Source organism: Zootoca vivipara, chromosome 3 (genome assembly GCF_965207765.1).
Source record: "Zootoca vivipara chromosome 3, rZooViv2.hap1.1, whole genome shotgun sequence".
NCBI classification, from domain to species: domain Eukaryota; kingdom Metazoa; phylum Chordata; class Lepidosauria; order Squamata; family Lacertidae; genus Zootoca; species Zootoca vivipara.
Window position 1 is genome coordinate 99339763 of NC_142586.1, and position 19890 is coordinate 99359652.

The 19890-nt window shown below is 41.3% G+C and overlaps 1 protein-coding gene across 6 annotated transcripts in view; it reads right to left on the reverse strand.

Moving 5' to 3' along the window:
* PREPL (prolyl endopeptidase like) overlaps positions 1-19846 on the reverse strand; it is a 24520-nt gene extending 4674 nt beyond the window's left edge. For 2 of the 6 annotated variants that reach the window (XM_035111186.3, XM_035111185.3), the window contains exons 1-11: positions 19042-19846; positions 18139-18510; positions 17267-17395; positions 15500-15569; positions 13780-13983; positions 12782-12902; positions 10505-10721; positions 8019-8204; positions 5190-5393; positions 4128-4303; positions 1144-1360 (exon numbers count right to left, since the gene is read on the reverse strand). In XM_035111186.3, the coding sequence (XP_034967077.1) occupies positions 1144-1360; positions 4128-4303; positions 5190-5393; positions 8019-8204; positions 10505-10721; positions 12782-12902; positions 13780-13983; positions 15500-15569; positions 17267-17395; positions 18139-18348 (1734 nt within the window). In that variant the 5' untranslated portion in view covers positions 18349-18510; positions 19042-19846. Of the gene's footprint in view, positions 1-1143; positions 1361-4127; positions 4304-5189; positions 5394-8018; positions 8205-10504; positions 10722-12781; positions 12903-13779; positions 13984-15499; positions 15570-17266; positions 17396-18138; positions 18511-19041 lie in introns of those variants that run through there. The other 4 variants (XM_088666755.1, XM_035111187.3, XM_088666754.1 and 1 more) reach the window with 3 other exon arrangements.
* Between the last annotated feature and the right edge of the window lie 44 nt (positions 19847-19890).

Here is a 19890-nt window from a genome sequence, read left to right on the forward strand (position 1 = left end):
TGATATTTCCCAGTGTACCCAACCAGGTCCTCTAATTAGGCCGTTGTAAGAAATTAGTAGTAGAATCTTCATGCATATTAATGGTTAACACGTTTGAGGAGAAATACTTTCCATTTGCTTACTGAATTTTATTTGCCCATTCACCCACGTTGGAGAGATCCTTGTAAGCCCTTTTAAATAACCACAATGCCTGTTCCATATTGGTATAATTGTTGGAAGCCACCCAGCGTGGCTGGGGGAACCCAGTAAGATGGGTGGCATATAAATATATTGTTGTTGATGTTGTTGTTATCCATAGCAAAACCAGGCCTTCAATAAGATCATCAACTACCTTTGCTTCAAGATCCCCAGAGTATTCAGCAACCCCACAGGTGCCATCAGTCTCTGAAGAGAAAACATCTGGAATGGGCCCACCACTATTACAGGGGGAAATTGCTGCAACTAGTTCAAACTTCATTATGTAATGATTTGACCATGACAAGGGTGTGCATTACACCCCAACCCCACCCCAATCTGCGGTCCATTTCCCATACCACTTGGGAGTGAAAACTACATCAACAGTGTGTCTTGCCAAACATGTTGGACTGATGACCCTTTGAGGCAATGCCATGGAGGCCATGAAGTCCCAAGGAGGTTCAGTGGCAACCTCCATATGGATACTGAAGTTCTCCAACACCACGCCTGAGGCTCCCTGGGCTGGGGATGCCACTGGACATCAAAGTGGTTATTGGTGTGGAGGGGGGCATTATTGGGTTGTTCTTGTTTTTATTTTAATTATGTATTTTGTGTTTTTATATCATGATTTTATCCTGTGCAGCATCCTGAGACCTGCGGGTATAGGACGGTATATAAATTTAATAAATATGTAATAATAAGTCTGTCTCTCTGGTCCAACACCCGGTGCAGACCTTCTAAGTCAGAGATGGGGAAATTTGCTGCCATCTTAATCGGGGGAGGGGAAGGCTTGCAGAAACCTTTGAGAGGACCTCCACCTCCACTTTTAGATCAGAGTGAGGCTGGAGACTTAAAAGGGAAGAGAGGGAGACTTGCAAAAGCCCTTCATTCTGATCTTTAAGGAAGGGTAGGAGGCCTGCAATAACCTTTGCACTTGAGTGGAATGAAATTTAGTAGCAGTAATCTCACCTGTAAAACCATAGCTCTGATAAGGTGAGGATCATTATTGTAGAGAGCTCCTGCAAGAACTCCTCCAGCACTCACACTCGTCAGTGCTGTAAGCGCTGGCTGAGAATATCCCAGTTCATGTAACAACTTTATGCAGGCCTGGAGGTCTTGAATACCATTGTGCTTCTTTGTCATACTGCCATCTTTATGCCATCTCAGGCCTAACTCTCCTCCACCTCTGACAAATAAAAACAACAATGAAACAACTGAGAAATGTTACACATCTCTTAAAAGACAACCACCATTTTCTAATATATACGGAAGCCCTCCTATGTCATAAATAGGCCAATACATGTGCTTTGATGTCTATTTAAAGCAGGGGTCAGCAAACTTTTTCAGCAGGGGGCCGGTCCACTGTCCCTCAGACCTTGTGGGGGGCCAGACTATATTGGGGGGGGGAATATGAACAAATTCCTATGCCCCACAAATAACCCAGAGAAGCATTTTAAACAAAAGGACACATTCTACTCATGTAAAAACATCAGGCAGGCCCCACAAATAACCCAGAGATGCATTTTAAATAAAAGGACACATTCTACTCATGTAAAAACACGCTGATTCCCGGATTGTCCGCGGGCCGGATTTAGAAGGTGATTGGGCTGCATCCGGCCCCCGGGCCTTAGTTTGGGGACCCCTGCTTTAAAGCTTTCACATGTTTTTGTCAAAATTTTACAGCTAAAGAAGTGATAAAACAGCTAGATCCACAGATCTATGCGAGTGCGGTCAACTTTTGCATATGAAAGGGGACAAGGCAATTTTTGCAGGTCCTTTCTTCCTTTTCCATGCCCTGAAAACCTGCTTCAGAGGACCAGGGGAACCCCTGGAAGAAAATGGGAGGTGGGGCAGAGGGCTGCAGGTGGAAACCAGCATAGGGTGCTTATTTACGCATCACTGAAAAATGGGAAGTGCATCTCGAAAGAGAGGGTGAAAGAGGGCACCAATTTGCATAAAATGTGCATATGCTAATATTTATGTATGCAAACTCAGAAATTATCACAACAATTTAAGCAGAAATACAAATAATCTCAGCAGTGTTGGGGAGACTGTGACCTATGTGCCTCCTCAGTCTGTTGTCTAGGAGCTAACTGTTCTCCCTTCTTATTTTTTAAACATTAAACTGAACTTGGAATGGGCAGCTTTTCAAACAGAAATCTGTCCTCCGTAAAGTAAGACACCTGGTCAACCTAAATTGGCAAGCGCTGTCACTCCATCTTTTGTCCCTACAAGCCTTTGCTTAAAGCTTCTTTGGAAATGCAAGGACTTCCATTCACGGAAGAGCTCAGCTGGACCCAACCCATTATGTTTAGTATTCTGGAGAAAAGTTATTTATTTATTCATTCATTCACTTCAAGGCAATGCAAAATTCTTAAAACTGTTCTGAAAGCAAAGTATCGTTTTACAGTGATTGTATTTTATTTTATTTTGCCTAAACTACTGTATTTTAAAACTCAGCACAGATTTTTCCAATACCTTAGTCAGGTTTGCTAATCAGGAAAGAGGTATAAAGTTGCTCACATTCTTGAAACAATACAAACAAACACATAGCATTTCTAAATTTACAGGTAAGACCTACCACCCAGAGCAGTTTTTCAATTTGGAAATAAGGTTAAGATGGTGAAAAGCCTGTTTAAACATTATGTGGAAGGAGGGGAAGCAGATATGGGAGTCATGTGCACTTCTGCTGTAATTTCAGATCGGTGAGCTCCAGGGGTTGTTTGGATTCACAGAGCACACAGACTGAGACCCACTAGTCCCATATCATAGCAGAAGTACAAAAAGAAGAAGCATGCCTTACGTCAGGCTAGTGCCCACTTCTGAGTAACATTGGGGCCTTTTCTTTTTCTTTTTGCTTCTGTACAAATTCTGCTTCTTTTAAAAAGGCTGGCATAGAATTAATTTCCAAATGATTTATATATTTTCCCCTATTGAAACCAAGGGCAGCCCAAGGCCACAATCCCAAGAACACATATAGGGAAGTACCGTATTTTTCTGTCTATAAGACGCCCCCATGTATAAGACACCCTCTATTTTTGGGGACTCCGATTTAAGAAAATGGGGGAAGATCTATCCGTGTATAAGATGCTCCCAAATTTTGGACATTATTTTTTAGGAAAAAACCTAGTCTTACTTGGTAATTGGACTTACTTCCGTGTTGTGTTACAACAAGGGGGGGGGAATCTTACTTTTTATATATTTATGTGTTATATTTGTCAATTCCATCAAAACTGAGTTGAGGACCTGGCATCCTGAGATATGCTATGTATCAACTGTGGTGTCATACAAAAATAACCAGTAATGATTTGTCTAAATAAATTTTATTGTTTATTTTGTTGTTTTACAAAATCATGCAGAGAGAGTGGGAGAGAGAGAAACTATTTTCTTTTGAATTATTTTCAGCTGCTGTATTGGTTATTTAGAATTATGTGGAACAGTTGAAAGTCCTTTATATGCTGCCACACAAAATAAGACAGAAAAATTAGTTAATGGGATAGGTTTATAAAAAACTAAGGTGACTTTTTGGCAGCAAATATATCCTTCATTATTTGTTTTTAGGTGAATGTAAATCACCATAAGGCTAATGCAATATCAGAATAGAATTTTACATGACATGCTGAAAGAAAAGCCTTATATGGGGGAAGCTACCACAGGAATAGTATGAAAGATCTCAAAAAGGCTTTCGAAAATCCAATCAGTTTTCACTAAGCCAAAGAACTGAAACAGCTGCATTTTCATCCCTTGAATCTAACTGAATTCATCTAAGCAACAGTAATTTTAAGAAATTATCGGCAAACAATAGGTAACATAAATTTAGGAGGAAATTGTTTGCAAATGGAATGGGAAACTTTATAGTCAAAAGGAAAACTTCAAGCACTGAGAATATATCAATCACATTTTCACAAGCAACAGAAGCCACAAGACAATGGCTTTTAGTGTATAGATCTTACCTAACATGACAGTATGCTAATATCCACCCATCCTTGATTAGCATTAAATTTTCTGCTTTAAAGCTCATGTTCAAGTCTATGCCATAAGCTCCATATACATGAACCAGAAGTGGCATCCTGCGCAGCTCTTTAGAATTGGCTTTATGAAAAACTGTAATTGGCACGCAAGTTTCATCCTGAAAATGAGGGAGTATTTTGCATGAAAGGATGTTTCAAAGTTCACAAGGAATGCACAGGTACAAAAGCTTCAATTACATATTTTAAACATGTTTTTCTTATTACAGTAATTCCTTGGCACTTTGCGCAAAAGCACTCTTGACAAATGAAACGGAGATTAGCCTGCCACTGGGTTCGTTTACCAATGTGGAGCATAAAAACTCATTTAAACGCAACACCTGAGAAATCTATAAACCATGAAAGCAACTGGCTCCTCCTACACCCTCTAATGATACCCATCTGCATTATGACCTGAGCAGCTTAGCACTTAGTGCAGCAGCAAAGCTTTTATTATAAACTTAGCATTTCTATATACATATATATTTATCTTAAAGCTTGCAAGTTTGAGATGAATTTTCCCCTGTGTGACTGAAACACACATAAAGCAAAGTCAAGTTATTTTACTCTCCTTTGCATTTCATAAAGATTTAACACACATGAAAAAAATTGTGGGAGGGGATTTTTGCATGAATATTTTTTGCTGTCACAGATGTTACTTGTTTCTGGTTGTTTTTATTTGTAGTAGGAGCAGGTGATGTCAAGCTGTCCTTCTCTTCCAGCAGGATAAACCAAGTATTAATGTGATAAGAGACAACTCAGTAAGTCTCGTGTACCATGACATTTTCTCTTGCCTAAAGAAATAACACCATCACCTTCAATATTCTCAAAAAGTAAAAACAGAAAAAAAGCAAATTTAAATTTCCTGAATCTCTTTCTGCAGGGCTGAAAAGAAACACTCATAGGTCTAGTGAATATGCACATCCAGAGGCCATTATATGGTGTCAATTTCTATTTTCCTTCCAGTTGCTGCTTTAAAAAGGGCAGGAAGAGAACAGAAAGTCTTACCTTGCTTTTAGCTTCTAATCGTACAGTGTGACAATTCATTGTAACTGGCACCTCTTGCTCAGTGTGCTCAATAAGGCTGTTTTTCATCACTGAATATGCAAAACGTACTGGAGGTTGAACTGGGGAGATGAGCCAAAAGTAGAAAGTGCTGGCGGTGTACTCAGGATGAGGATCCAATTCAAATGAACAGGCCCAGGCAGGTAGCTGGGAGTAAAAAACCCACAGTTAGTAATACCCCGCTCCCCAGGCTTTGAGATTTTCTCTACATAACTGAATCCCAGGCTTCCCCTCTGATGAAAGGATTCAAACTTCAAGCTTAATTAACTTTGGCATATGTGTTTGCCAGGAGTTGCTTTCCCCCCGCTCTCTCTTCCTCTCCGTAAATTAAGAGGCGAAAAAAGTCAAAAGAAACAGTGTGACAATGAAGGCAACAATTTAGCTAACTTTCCCCCTTCCTTAAAAGCTGCTTAATGAGGTTCAACAATAATGCAAGTGGAAAACAGAATATTACGTTGTTTTGAAACAAAGGGAGCGAGCAAAGCAATCAAATCACCTTTAAAAACGATATATTGGCATTAAGTAAACACAGCCATTGTGATGCTTATGTATCTGTTTTAGGGATGTTTGTCTTACTGACCCCTGACACCCCTGTATTATTAGGAAGTTTTGAAAATCTTTCTTCTCTCTCCCCCCCCCCCCCGTCTGCTCTCTCACTCTATCCAACTTGAAATGCAGCCAAGTCAACGTCAGTTATTGCACTGAGGCCATGCATCGGCTTTGCAGAGCTCAGCCACTTAGAATCCTTGCCTCTGACTCTATTCCCAGCGCTAGCCACTGTGAAGAACAAAATCATTTTTTTGGCACAGCTACACTCAGAAACTCAGGGCTATTATGTTTTAAGACTTAACACTCCTAGAAATGAAAAGAATCAGGATTCATTCTCTGAGAGCAGCAGGGTCTCTTACCCACTGCTTACTTTCTTTTAAGGAGTTCTGGTTAGTAGGTTGATAAAGGCTTTGGGAATTGTGGCAGTCAGAGTCAAAAAGCTTTACACAGAAAAACCGCACTCCGTGTAATTGATTAAAACCTGAAGAGGATCATTCTAAAAAGTCTAGAAAATCCTACAAAATGGGTACTATATTTAACTTGAATGCTACAATTAGGAGAATGGTTTGGGAGTGTGTAAGTTTACCCTTTTATTGCAAGTATGCTAAGTGAAATTTTGAAATATTTTCAGATAACTGAGTTTTAAGGCAGGAGTTAGCCTAAGGTTTTTAAGAGGCAGAGCTTTTGTCCTTTGATTTATAAAGTTCAAAAGAAAGCCTGGATTGACAAAGTTATGCTTCAAGGAAGGAAATATGGTCAATTTTATCTAATAGAGTTAATCTTAGATAAATGAGACTTTTTGGTTAATTAAAAGGGTTATTTCTATAGGGTTACTTCAAGACTGCATGCAGCAATTTACTATGGAAATAAATCAAGGTACAGGTATAAGGATTCACTTTGTGTTTTATGTATGTAAGATGAACCACTAATGATTTTTCATTTATGCTACAAAACCACCCAATATTTTGTAACATTGTTTTACTTTGAAAATAAGCATTTCGGAAATAGCTGGGCTATTAATACTAATACTAATTTATTTCTATCCCGCCTATCTGGCTGGGTTTCCCCAGCCACTCTGGGCGGCTTCCAGCAAAAGATTAGAAATACATTAAATCATCAGTCATTAAAAACTACCCTAAACAGGGCTGCCTTCAGATGTCTTCTAAATGTCATATAGTTGTTTATTTCTTTGACATCTGATGAGAGGGCGTTCCACAGGGTGGGTGCCACTACCGAGAAGGCCCTCTGCCTGGTTCCCTGTAATTTCGCTTCTCACAGTGAGGGAACCACCAGAAGGCCCTCGGTGCTGGACCTCAGTATTACATTTTGCTAGCTCCAAAACTGTCCCACAGTCACAAATCTGGGGGAGCAATTGATGGTTTTTGCAATCAACAGCAGAACCTCCTCCATTTCATCATAAAAACAACTTCTAAAATAAAGCTTTTAAAATGATCATCTTGTTCATTAGTCAATTGGACTTTATTCCATCACTGAACCAGAATAGGGTAGCAGCCCTACAAGCAAAGTAAAACACACTTTAAAAGTGGGGGCAGGGGCTCAGGACATTTGGGTCACCACCTAACAGGCTGATACTATAAGCAACCACTTAACCAAGGATAATGGCAGCACAATGTAGTTGTTATCCTATATACTCACAGCATAAAAATCTGCAATGCTACATTGCTGATAACCATTTCCTCAGTATACTTAGAAAGTCAGAAGTAAGTTCCAGTGAGTTCAATGAGGTTTAGTTCCAGGTACGTGGTTATACAACTGCAGTCACAATGTTTTGTTGTTGTTGTTTCTTGGTCTACTATTATCTAAAACGATACTTTCCAAAATACTCAGTTTTCCACACTATGATCCATCACCCTTGCAGTCAGCACTAAAAGGCTATATGAAACGCACAACCAGTGCTCTTTTTCTATAAAAAGAGGTGCCGGAACTCACCATGGACACTTCCCATGTTCTCTTATAATGGCAACGGTGCCCACTTGAGAGATGCCAGAACTCAGTTCCAGAGAGTTCCGGCTTAAAAAAAGCCTTGTGTATCACTATTTATGCTACCTTGATTATATTATACTTTTTTGTGTATCCCTGGAGGCATCTGGATAAACCAAGTTCAAACTACAACTTGCCCTTAATTTATAAATTAATCTTGAGCAATAAAATACTAAGCTTAAAAATGGGAGGGTGGGTGGGTGTATAAAGCAAAACATTTACCTTAACGTTGTGAACTGAGTTTGACACAAAAGAAAAAATATCTAAATACAGATGACCGCAGAACTTCAGAAACGCAACACAGTAGTCTTTGAACATCTCTAAGTCAATTAATTTGGTATTTTCTTTCACTGTGTAAATGGACAGCCAGTTCTCCAAACCACATGAGTCAACTGAAGCTTTCATTAGCTACAAACAAAGAAGAGTCCAAACACATGTAAAAAATGGAAATTATGCAATATGCAAACGTTTTCAGAAAGCTGATCTTTTCCTCAGCTACTAATATCTTTACAGTAGCAATAGGTGACACATTAGCAGCTTAGAGTAATGTTACCCCTGACAGTTCTGGATATTCCGGAGAGGTAGTGCTTAGTTGTTTCATGGCATCTGAACAAGTATGTTACTACTCATCTTCAGATGAAATGGTAAACCTATAATCTCTCTCCCACTGTCCTCTGTAGCAGGAGGTCATGTATATACAGTATACTGCATATGGATGTTAAATTTTGATCATTTGAGGGTAATGCAACAAAAGAAGGAATAACCAACCAAGTAACACGTTTTCAGTTTCTCCTCAAGGACCAGCCATAAATCAAGAAAGTGCCCAGCTGAGCAATACTTTATATTTCTTTTCAACTATTTTACAGTGTTTCCTATAAGCTTCCACATATCTCAGCAGGAAGGACAATAAAAAAATGAAATGGGGTCCACAAGGGCACCAGAGCTAAGGAGTGGAAATGGACAGAATTGCATTTCTAGAACAATGTATACTATGAAAGTGAATTTAATGATGGAAACTGTGATAGATTTATACCAACCCTGGAGGTTGAAAATTCTTCTGCTTTTTATGAAAGAGAATAGGAAATAGTAGCAGAAGCTCCTTCAGTAGAATTTCAGAGCCATCTTTTTCAAATACATAATAACAAAAATATAGAATTATTTCATAGGTCTGAACTTGAACTAGCACCAACCTACCGTGAGGGTGCTATTCAAGGAATGAATGGGATTGTGTAGTTTTGCTGGAGAAGAGTTATCCATTTGCTGCTTTTAAAATTCAATCAACCAGTTTTTAAAGGACTAAATAAAATAAATAAAGTGGAAAGTCTATTTGCTAAGTGACTGCTCTGCTGTCAAGAGTTATGGGGGTGGGGGGGCAGAATGATCAGTTTCTAAATAACTAAAAACAATTAAAACCACAATAAAACTTCAAAATAAATTGAAAACTGGTGCAGCCACTGGTGGGAAAATGAATTATGATGCTTGTCATTAGAAATGTCAAATTATTAAAAAAAATTCAGAGCTTGTTTTTTTGAAACATGCACATCCTAAGTGCCCATTGTACTGAAAGCATCCAATTTACACTCTATTCTTCTAAATGTATAGAAAGCATTTTAAAGTCAATCCAAAGATTGATTAATGTAACTGATCAATAACTAAACATTGCACCCCTGCTTGCTCGCTTTCTCTATTACATTTCCAAGTAATGAAGAAGATAAGGAGAGGGCTGTTGGAGCAGACAAAAGCACTATCTAGTCCAGCATCCTGTCCTCAGTGGCCAACCAGATGCCTACGAGAAATTGAGAAGCAGGACATGAGCACAGGAGTACTCTCCCCACTTGTGCTCCCCAGCAGCTGGCATTCATATGCAGTTATCACAGCTAGTAGCCACTGACAGCCACTGATCCTACATGAATTTGTCCAATCCTCTTTTAAAGCCATCCAACACGGTAAGGGAATCTAGCATCTCATTATCCTTACTTCACCCTATCTTTATAATAATGAAGGTGTCTAGAACTCAACACTACAAAATCCAGAAGTCCAGTTGGGCTCACTCAGTTTAAAGCAGGGGTCAGCAACCTTTTTCAGCCATGGGCTGTGGTGGGCCGGACTATATTTTCTTTTTTTGGGTGTGTGTGTGTGTGAACAAATTCTTATGCCCTGCAAATAACCCAGATATGCAATTTAAAGAAAAGGACACATTCTACTCATGTAAAAACACGCTGATCCCCAGACCATCCGTGGGTTGGATTGAGAAGGCGATTGGGCCGCATCCGGCCTACGGGCCTGAGGTTGCCTACTCCTGGTTTAAAGTGTGTATTTCATTCCAATGGCTGATTGTCTCCTCTGAATGTTTTTTTTGTCCCATTTTTTTAGTGCATGTAAGCTGGGTGGAGCAAATGAGGATACATGTTAGGGACCATGCCCATGCACCTGAAAGCCATATATGGACTTTTAAAAAGTATTAAACTTTTTTTTTGGGGGGGGGGGATATTGAATAGTTTGGATCTGCTGCTACTAGATGTTGGAAGCAACCTAAACGCTTACTTGCATATCTGCATCTTATACCCACTGGCGGAGGAAGGGGGATGCGGTGGGTGCAGTCCGCCCCAGGTGTCATCCCTGAGGGGGAGTGACATCGCCATGCCACCCCCCCGGGACACTCGCCACACCGAGTGCTGGTGCAGCTAGCTCCGCCTCTGCCTATATACCTTGTATCCCACTGGGTCTCCATATGTAGTAAGAATGTACAACTCATTGTTTCTGTGTTCAACGTGGTAAAGGACTCCTTCTGTTCGTTGTTGCACAAGAACAGGAGACTTAAAAGGGTGGTGGGAATCAACCAACCACACTTCAGAGGCATTCTTGCTGTTACTGTTTATAGTCAGAAAGCGCTTGTCCTTTGTGCGGTAGAGATCCACAAAATATCTGCAAGGAAATAACAAACTATTAACAAACATCACCAGTAGAGATAGACAAGATATTTGGATAACAGAAATTTCAAAAAAGAAAGAAGGGGTGGTGGTGCTATCCATTGCCATTTACATAACACGAGTCTAGGGATAAAGTCTGACTCAGTAAAGCAGATTCCTATTTGCTGATCCAGCCCACAGCGGGGCTGCAGTTGCCTCTTGGCAAACAATCAGTTCAGATCTCTGGCAGGAGTCCTCTGTCCCTCTCCCAGCAGTCTGCCTCACCCATTTTTTGCTCTGGCTCCATCTCATTGGCTCAAGGGCTGCACACTTTTGGCATGCAGCCTTTGACCGTTAACCCCCGGGTAATGCAGCTTTTGACTGGAGATGCTTTGGATTGAACCTGGGACCTTTTGCTACTGAGCTCTGGTCCTTTCTCTGTCGTGACATTATCACATTTTTGGATGTGCATAGTGAGTACCATAGCTTGACATCTACTCCAGAATATGAAATCTTTCAAAATATTTAATCATTGCATATTACTTTCACTGAGGAACTTTGCAAGCCACATCCATATCTAACAATAAATGAAAAGTATATTGGGTTGGAATGGATAAAGACTTAGTTGGACTTAGGTGGCAAGGAAATCAATGGGACAAATAGTCATGAATTAAGACCACTGATTTCAGTGGGAACTAAATCCAACTAAGACTGGATCCAACCCAATATCTATCTATCTATCTATCTATCTATCTATCTATCTATCTATCTATCTATCTCTGAGTGCATTCGTTTTATTTCTTATGTAACACTGGAGTTTAATGTTCTCTTTTAGTCTGCAATTCTCACATTTTCATGTTTCATTTTTACAGGTTCGTGTTTCCTTTTAAACCATTATCTCATATACAGTAATGTGTAGAATTTAGGCTCCACAATTTATTTTACAACTTTTGAAAAGGCAGAGATTGTCAGCTTCATGGAAGGAAAGGTAAAGAAAAGATTCAAGACATAAATATTAGAACAAGAGGTTGTTCAAACATTTATTCTGCTTTCTTTCCAAAGGACTAAAAATCACGGCACACGGACAAACTAATGCAGGACAGGACTTACAAAGTTGTGGACCCTTTATACAAAAACCCAGCAAATTAGCCTCTTTGTCAATGGAACTCTAACTCTTCCAAGAAAGCTACAAGCTGATCTTTACTTCCTTCTTTTTAGGAAAAAGAAATATTTCTGCATTTTTTTAAAAAAAAAAACACAAGTGTTTGATCAAAACCTACTCTTGGTGCATACTTTCAGCACATAGATAAGTGCACCAAATCAATGTGGTTTGTATTCGAAGAAATAAGAATAATTATATGAATGAAACAGGACTTCCCCAACTCCCTTGCAGCTGCCCCATGAAGAGCTGCTTCTGAGGATTGAGGGATGCTTGGGAATTGTACCTAATACAGTATGGGGAGTGGGAGAGCTGCAGCTGCAGGTAGGGAAGCAGCCAACATCAGGAAAGCTCCATTGTATAAGCAAAAAGGCCTTTTGCTTGAGCTGGTTCCAAGCCTATATTCATTTGCCCTGTGAGCACACCTGGCTGGATCCAAGCCTATATTCATTTGCCCTGTGAGCAAATAAGAAGGAACTGGCTTTGTTTTGTCTGGAGAAGAATTAAAGGGCATATGATAAAACTCTTCAAATACTTTATATCTAATTACATAGAAAGGGCAAAGATCTGCTGCCCCACTTATATACATTTTGATTTCCTAAGAGCAAGGGAAAGGGAATGAAATTCCCCCCCCCCCCGCCCTGAACTCAGATGTTGAACCGAATCAGACAGCATCCAAAGCACTTTTGACCAAGGCTTTTTCCAAAGAGCGGAATCAGGGTCCAAACAAAATTTTGTGGTCAGTGCACACTCCTAATATTAAACTAGAAATGATTTTTGGGTTCACATGCTCCTCCTTCAGACCTCCCATTGCATACTGACAGTAGTGTTTTGATCCTGGCTAAAGCAAACCACAGTTTCCCATTACATACAAAATGGATCACACAGAGAGAAAACTGCTCAATATATTCAGTTACCTTGTATCGTGTTCCGTATAAACAAGCTCAGAGTGTTTTTTATTAAAATCACATAAATACACATGACGACACTGTAGGTTCTTCTGGGTGGTATAGAAGAGAATCTCATGTGCAGCCCATTCTGGGGGATGGAGGGGGAAGGGAAGGAAAGTCAAATTAGTGTTTTTGCAATTATGAAAGGAACCAGGATTTTAGTTTTGGAATTTGAGAAATCCATTGTGTTTATTTATGGTAAGTTGAAAATGTGAAAATGAAAAACCTTCCAAGCACACACAGTAGTCTGTGTATGACCCTTTGGATCTCAGTCACTGACCAGAAGCTTGAATTTAATGTGAAGAACGGCAGATAACCAGTGCAGGCTTAGAACCTTTCCTTCTCTTAAACAATAAGCATGTAACAGTTCTTCATTGTTGAGTTAGATTTAGTCATCTTTCTTCAATTTAATCTTCCTGCTCTCCCCCCCCCCCCCAGCACCTGATGCAAAATATTTTATCATGGTGAATATTAAAGTTTCCTCACAGCTAGCATAAACATGGCAGCTTTGAGGATGCAGCTGTGAGCAAAAGCAGTTGGTGCAGTGCTGCGCCTCCTCCCTCCTGACAGCAATGTCACTGCTACTCATTGGGATGGTCTGAAGGTGGGATAGAGCAGCAGTGAGATTGGCTCTGCCATACACCCACAGCCCTAATCTAGCCCTCCTGCCAGTGCGTCCATGCAGCTCCCACCTCACTGCCCCCCTGTCCTGCCAAGCCAACTTACTCCTGTTTGCAAGTACCTATTGAGCAGTGCCCGTGACATCACTCATTATAAGTGACACAAATTTCTTTCTTTTATTTTATTTGGAGGCTGAAACAGGGATCTATTTAGACAAATTACAAATGCATGGGCAACATCTGATAAACCTGAATGATGTGAAGATTCAATAATAGAAGTCTGGTCTTCCATCTGAGATATACGTATTACATTACAAAGGAAAGAGGTTTATGCTAACTGCTTACCAAAGCTAAAGACATTTGGGATGATACATTCCACTTTTGGTAATGTATCTAATTTCACAACAATACACGCAGACTCTTCGGAATGTGCACTTTTAATCGCAGCAGCCATATATCTCTGATCTGGGCAAATTCGGATGCGCTGGATAAGGGAATTATGAAACGGTAGTGCTTCTGTACTAAGCAATATTTCATTGTTTCCTTCATCTACAATGTAAGAAAGAAAAGGCAATACTGTAAGCCTAATACAAAGACAGCGGGTGGCGCTGTGGGTTAAACCACAGAGCCTAGGGCTTGCTGATCAGAAGGTCGGTGGTTCGAATCCCCGCGACGGGGTGAGCTCCCATTGCTCGGTCCCTGCTCCTGCCAACCTAGCAGTTCGAAAGCACGTCAAAGTGCAAGTAGATAAATAGGTACCGCTACAGCGGGAAGGTAAACGGTGTTTCCGTGTGCTGTTCTGGTTCGCCAGAAGCAGCTTTGTCATGCTGGCCACATGACCTGGAAGTTGTACGCCGGCTCCCTCGGCCAATAATGCGAGATGAGCGCCGTAACCCCAGAGTCGGTTACGACTGGACCTAATGGTCTGGGGTCCCTTTACCTTTAATACAGTACAAAGAACAGCTATTGTTTCTGTGTACTTTTTGTGACTTTTATAAATGCAGTGTTTTCCTATTAAGTAGCAATGTATACATGCACGTTGTTCCAGCTAAAGATAGTCATGGAACAAATTAGGTATGACAAATCTATGTCCCAGTTCTTCAAACGAAATTAGAACGCAGCTCTAAATCCCACTTACCTGAGTGCCACTGAATTAAAAGAGACTTACTTCAGTGCAGACATGTATAGGATTACATGGACTGTCACAGCTGAATGAATAAGACTGTGCTACTTTTTTTTTTTGCTTGATAATGCTATCTTAACTAATACTAATGGCAATATTTGTACTGTCCAGGTGATAAAGATTCCATAACTAGCAAGAAGCCCACCCCCCAAAAGCCTCCCACTCTGGATCATCTTCTGCAGCGTAAATTCCTTTGGAATGGGGTGGGCTGGCTTTTTAAGCACAGACGACTCTCTGGAATGGTGTGGGATGCAATCTGAATGGTTGCAGTCAGACTGGGGAAAATTGATAAGAAATTGGGGATCCCTCTTACATAAAGAGAAATATCTTCCAGTTGTAGGAGGGGCTCTCTGGATTCCACCCAATAATTTTGACAAAAGAAAAGCTTGACAAAATGTAAAGCTTTACTTTACATCTGGATTTTTCATCAGATTTTCGCCCCTAAAATTAGATTGTTTCAAATGTACTGTGTCACAGATTATGAAGCAAAGCTCAACATATGGCTCTTAGCTTTGAGTCATTTCCCTATCTCAGGCTGTGGTTAGAGCCTTGGCAAAGCAGTGGGAAACTCCCTCAGAAAATCTTCCGGATCCACCAGCCACCAAGGGTGGAGAGCCATTGGTAGTTGGGGAGACCATGCACTCCCAAACTACTTCAGACAAGAAAGTCATAGAATGGATACTGAAATCCCTCAGGTCCAATAGCCTTAAGAGTCCTCACCACCACCACCTCTGGTAGGACACAAAACATGTCCCCTTGCTAAACCATTCTTTGCTGTAATGCGGTTTGACTGCTGGTTTTTGTTGTTGCTAAAACTGGGCATGGGAACACTGAAAACAGTAAAAAGAAACCACCCTGGGCAACAAGAAGAGGGACTCATACCTACTTCTCCCAGCTTCGAACGAAATATGCAGCCATTTTCTTCAAAGTAAACATACTCTCCAAACCTAATCTGTTTAAAATCAAGACAGACATGAATCCAATACAAAATCTGTAGAATTAGGTCATCATCTCACATTAGGAGTCCAAATATTTTTCTAAAGCTTCTGCATAACAAACTGAACTCTTTTGAAGTTTATGGAACACACAAAGAACGAGAAACAATCAGCATTAGCAAATAAGGTTTATTAATGTAATTATCCTAATTACTAATTGCTCACAGAAACAATTGGGATACTGGTGCATCCCCAGATATTTGGCCATGGGCAGGGTCATTCTCTCCTCCAACCCAGGCTGCTGGAAGGTTTTAATTGTTTTTAAGTTATGTGGTGGTGGTTATTGTTGTTTCTTTTTATTGAGGGAGGGGAGATGTTTCTGGGAGGAGAGGAGAGGAGCTCGGGCAAATCACAGTGGTTCAGGATATGGGAAAGTATGGTGTGGGAGGTGGAGTAGGTTAGATAAGGCACAGGCTGTTAGTGATTGAGCCGTGTGCCAGCCCCTCCTCCAACCTGGAGAATTCCTCCAATCTGGAGAATATCAGTCAGCCCTTGGGTCTGCGGCTGCTGTTGCTGAATGCCAGATCAGCTCTGAATAAGATCTTCCTCGTGATCTGATTATGGATGAGGAGGTCAATCTGGTCTGTATCACTGCGACCTGGGTGGGTGAGCAGGATGGAATTGATCTCACCCAGCTGTGCCCACCTGAGTACTCAGGGCAGCATCAGGGCAGATTTGATGGTTGGGGAGGGGGAACTGCTGTGATCTATACACATTATCTCTCTACAGTGGTACCTCGGTTTAAGTACACAATTGTTCCCAGGAGTCTGTACTTAACCTGAAGCGAACTTTCCCATTGAAAGTAATGGAAAGTGGATTAATCCGTTCCAGACAGGTCCGCGGTGTACTCATCCTGAAGCATACTTAACCCGAAGTATGAGTGTAATATTGGTTCTGGAAGTCCGTACTTAACCTGAAGTGAATTTAACCTGAAGCGAACTTTCCCATTGAAAGCAATGGAAAGTGGATTAATCCGTTCCAGACGGGTCCGCGGAGTACTTAAACTTAAAGTACTCAAACCGAAGCGTACTTAAACCGAGGTATGATGATATATCCTGTTGTGTGTGTGTGGGGAGGATCTAGAGTATGTGTTCCTGATATTGAGCAATGGAGACAGATTCTGCTGGTTTACTGCCCACCGCACTGCCTAGCAATATCCCCGAGTGCTGGCTTGGGGGATTTCAACATTCATGCGGAGGTGACTGGCTCAGGACCTCATGGTTGCCATGACAACATGTCATGGGGCTGTCCCAGCTGTGCCTCTATTAGGACAAGGATAGCTGAACTTCTGTCATCTATGCTCTGGTAATAAGGCAGCGTGTTGTATGTGGGGCTGCCTCTGAAGAAAGTTCATAAACTTCAGCTGGTGCAGAATCCAGCAGCTAGGTTTGAGCCTATATTGCCAATTCTGGCCCAACTGCACTGGTTGCCAGTTAATTTCCAGGCCCAGTTTAAAATGCTTAAATGGCTTAGGACCACAATACCTCAAGGACTGCCTCCACCCATATAAACCAACCCAGACCTTGCAATCATAATATGAGTCTCTTCTTTGTGTGGCTTCTCCGTTAGATGTCCAGAGGGTGGCAACATGAGAATGGGCCTTTTCTGCAGCGGCTCCCTGCTTGTGGAGTGCTCCCCCCATGTATTTTCTTACCGCTGGGCTGCTCAGACTGGATGAATACTTGTCATAATGAGCTTCTAATCTTTGTTTGATCCTCTTTGTCATAGCCATATATTTTGCTGAACAAGCTCTCCAGTTCTCCTGCTCTGACTCTAGAAGATCCTGGTACAAAACAAGACACAAAAAGCCAAGTTCTATTAAGTAGGAACTGCATTCTCTGTCATGCATTGTAGAACTATGCTCAACAAACTTGGCCTTGCAGCAATTTGGCCAATACAATTTTGTATACTAAATGACAGGGGGGTTAAGTCAGGACCACACTAAGCATGTTAACCATGTGAACATAATTATTATTTTTTCAATCTTGGGGATACTCAATAAGCCTTGAGATCATACGGGCTGGGAGTGGGGTTTTTTTCTCTTTCTGTCACACTCCCCAAAGTACTGCCTCTCCAAAGGTGCTATTTGTACTTCAAGGGAAGTCTTCATTGCTGCTATTGATGGGTTCCCTTGCAAGCTGCAAGTAGCAGCTTTGGAGATGTGATATTTGTCAGGATCATGGCAGGCAGAGGGAGTATTAACCCCCATTCTCAGCCTCCACGGTCCTAAGGCTGCTCAGGCTTCCATTTCTGCTCTTTAAATACCAAAAGGTGTACTTTAACTGCATTTATATTATTAATGTCATTTCTAGTTTGGCCTTCAGAACAGAAGGTACCATCGTAAATGCAAACATTGTGCAAACAACAAAGATTGTCAGTGTACCTCATTTTGTTTGCACATGGAAGAGGATTTCTGCCCATCAAGAAAAAAGAATGTGATATCTCTGATCTATGAACTATTTAGGGTCTTCTCTATCCTCCTACACAAGGATCAACTGGGCTGAAAGATTTGTTCAAATGGCATACCTTACAGGAAAAGAACCTCCATGACTGAGTGGCTCCATGGGAATGAGGAACAACACAGGGATTTCTCAGGTACCTTGCAAAGAAAAATGCCTGTAGCTTTGTTTGACTACAAGATCTTAGGACTGGAGATGCAGAACATTTAGAGCGGTTCTTGCAGTGACCAGTACTGCCCTTCAGGAGGCGAAGAAAGTATCTGGAGCCTGAAAGCATGATGATAACATATTCATTTTATTTGATTCTTCATTTTAAAAAATATATATGTGATTCCCAAGTCAAGTCAGGCTTGATTAAACTAGACACCACCACACGGTATGAACTGATGGTAAGATTTCCATCCCAGATATGCAGCATGTACAGGAACCAGAGTGAAAGCTGGGGAGGGGAAAGAAACAATTGTAAACATTTCTTTACTGCTTTCCAAAAACCATACACCGTATATGTTAAAAGGTTGTAAGAATTCCCACAGGATGCTCAATATTGCCAGTATCATCGGTTAAAAAGATGCCTTAAAAGATAACAGCAACTCAATTATATTTTGCAACATAAGATCCTAACAGCCCATGCCATCTCCCCATAAAGAGCCAGGGGACTCATCTCAGGAATTCAGGCAGCAGCACCCCGGTGACATATTCCTTGCAGCAGTGAGGCAGCTCATGTTGAATGAATTATTGGCGTGATTTTTCCTGTGCTGCAGTAGCATTCTTATAAAGTATATTTACTTCTCAGCAAGCAATGACAGAGCTGCACCGTTACTATAGCTGCTAGCATATACAACCTATTTGCTGTTTTAGTAAATAAGGACATTTATTGCCTGTAACGATGCCACGGGGATTTAGCTAAATTTTAGTACAATGACCATTTCTAGTTCGACAAAATCAGCAGGAATGCAGCATTAGGACCTACCTTTTAACTTTCTGCCTTTCCGTAAGCAGGTATATAATACTTCAGGGGGGAAACGCGAATCTCACAGCGGAAGCCGCTACAGCTCAGAATCTGTTCATCGCTGACAAGCGCAGCAGCATGGTGAGACGAACTGCGATGGCATCATAGCTCTGCGACTCAACGCCTCGGTTGCCCTCACTCGACATGCTGGATACCGTTGCCCATAAGCAAGATGGCAGCCAAGGCCGCTTTCCAGTCACTGGTTTGCCCTTAGACAAAATGGCGGCCCAGCACCACACGTCCCTTCTATCATTTTCCCTGCCCGTAGATAAGATGCCGGAGAACCTGGACCCTCCCGTCTCCATTTTGGTTCCGGGCATTTAAATACCGCCCCCCCCCAACCCCTGATTTGAGATCATTATCCCAACTTCTCTTTCTCTCTCTCTTGTTAAAATTATACTCAACATCAGCCTGATATTTTATCCCGGGCCGAAGCCAAAATAAAATATTTATACTTTTAAAGTTTTCATAGCGATTTTGGGTTGTTGTTTTTTTTTAAAAGAGGGAGCTACCGTACTGTGCCTTAACACGACGGGCAGAAAAATCAACAGGTGAAGTTCCTCCCCGTCTTCCTATGGCTCCTTCTGCCATGGTGGCGGAGAGTCTTCAAACCACGTCTTCCCCACCTTGAAAAGAAACGCTCAAAGAGGTCATATAAAACTCCTGCGGAGCAGTTATAACCAAGTCTCGAAAGCTTCCCACGTCCATTTCCCCTCACAGTTGCCGCAACGTCCCTTAGCCCTTCTCAAAGATGGCGCCCAACGTCCCTCCTCTCCCTCCGGGCTCCATGGGAGGTTCTCTGTCACAGCT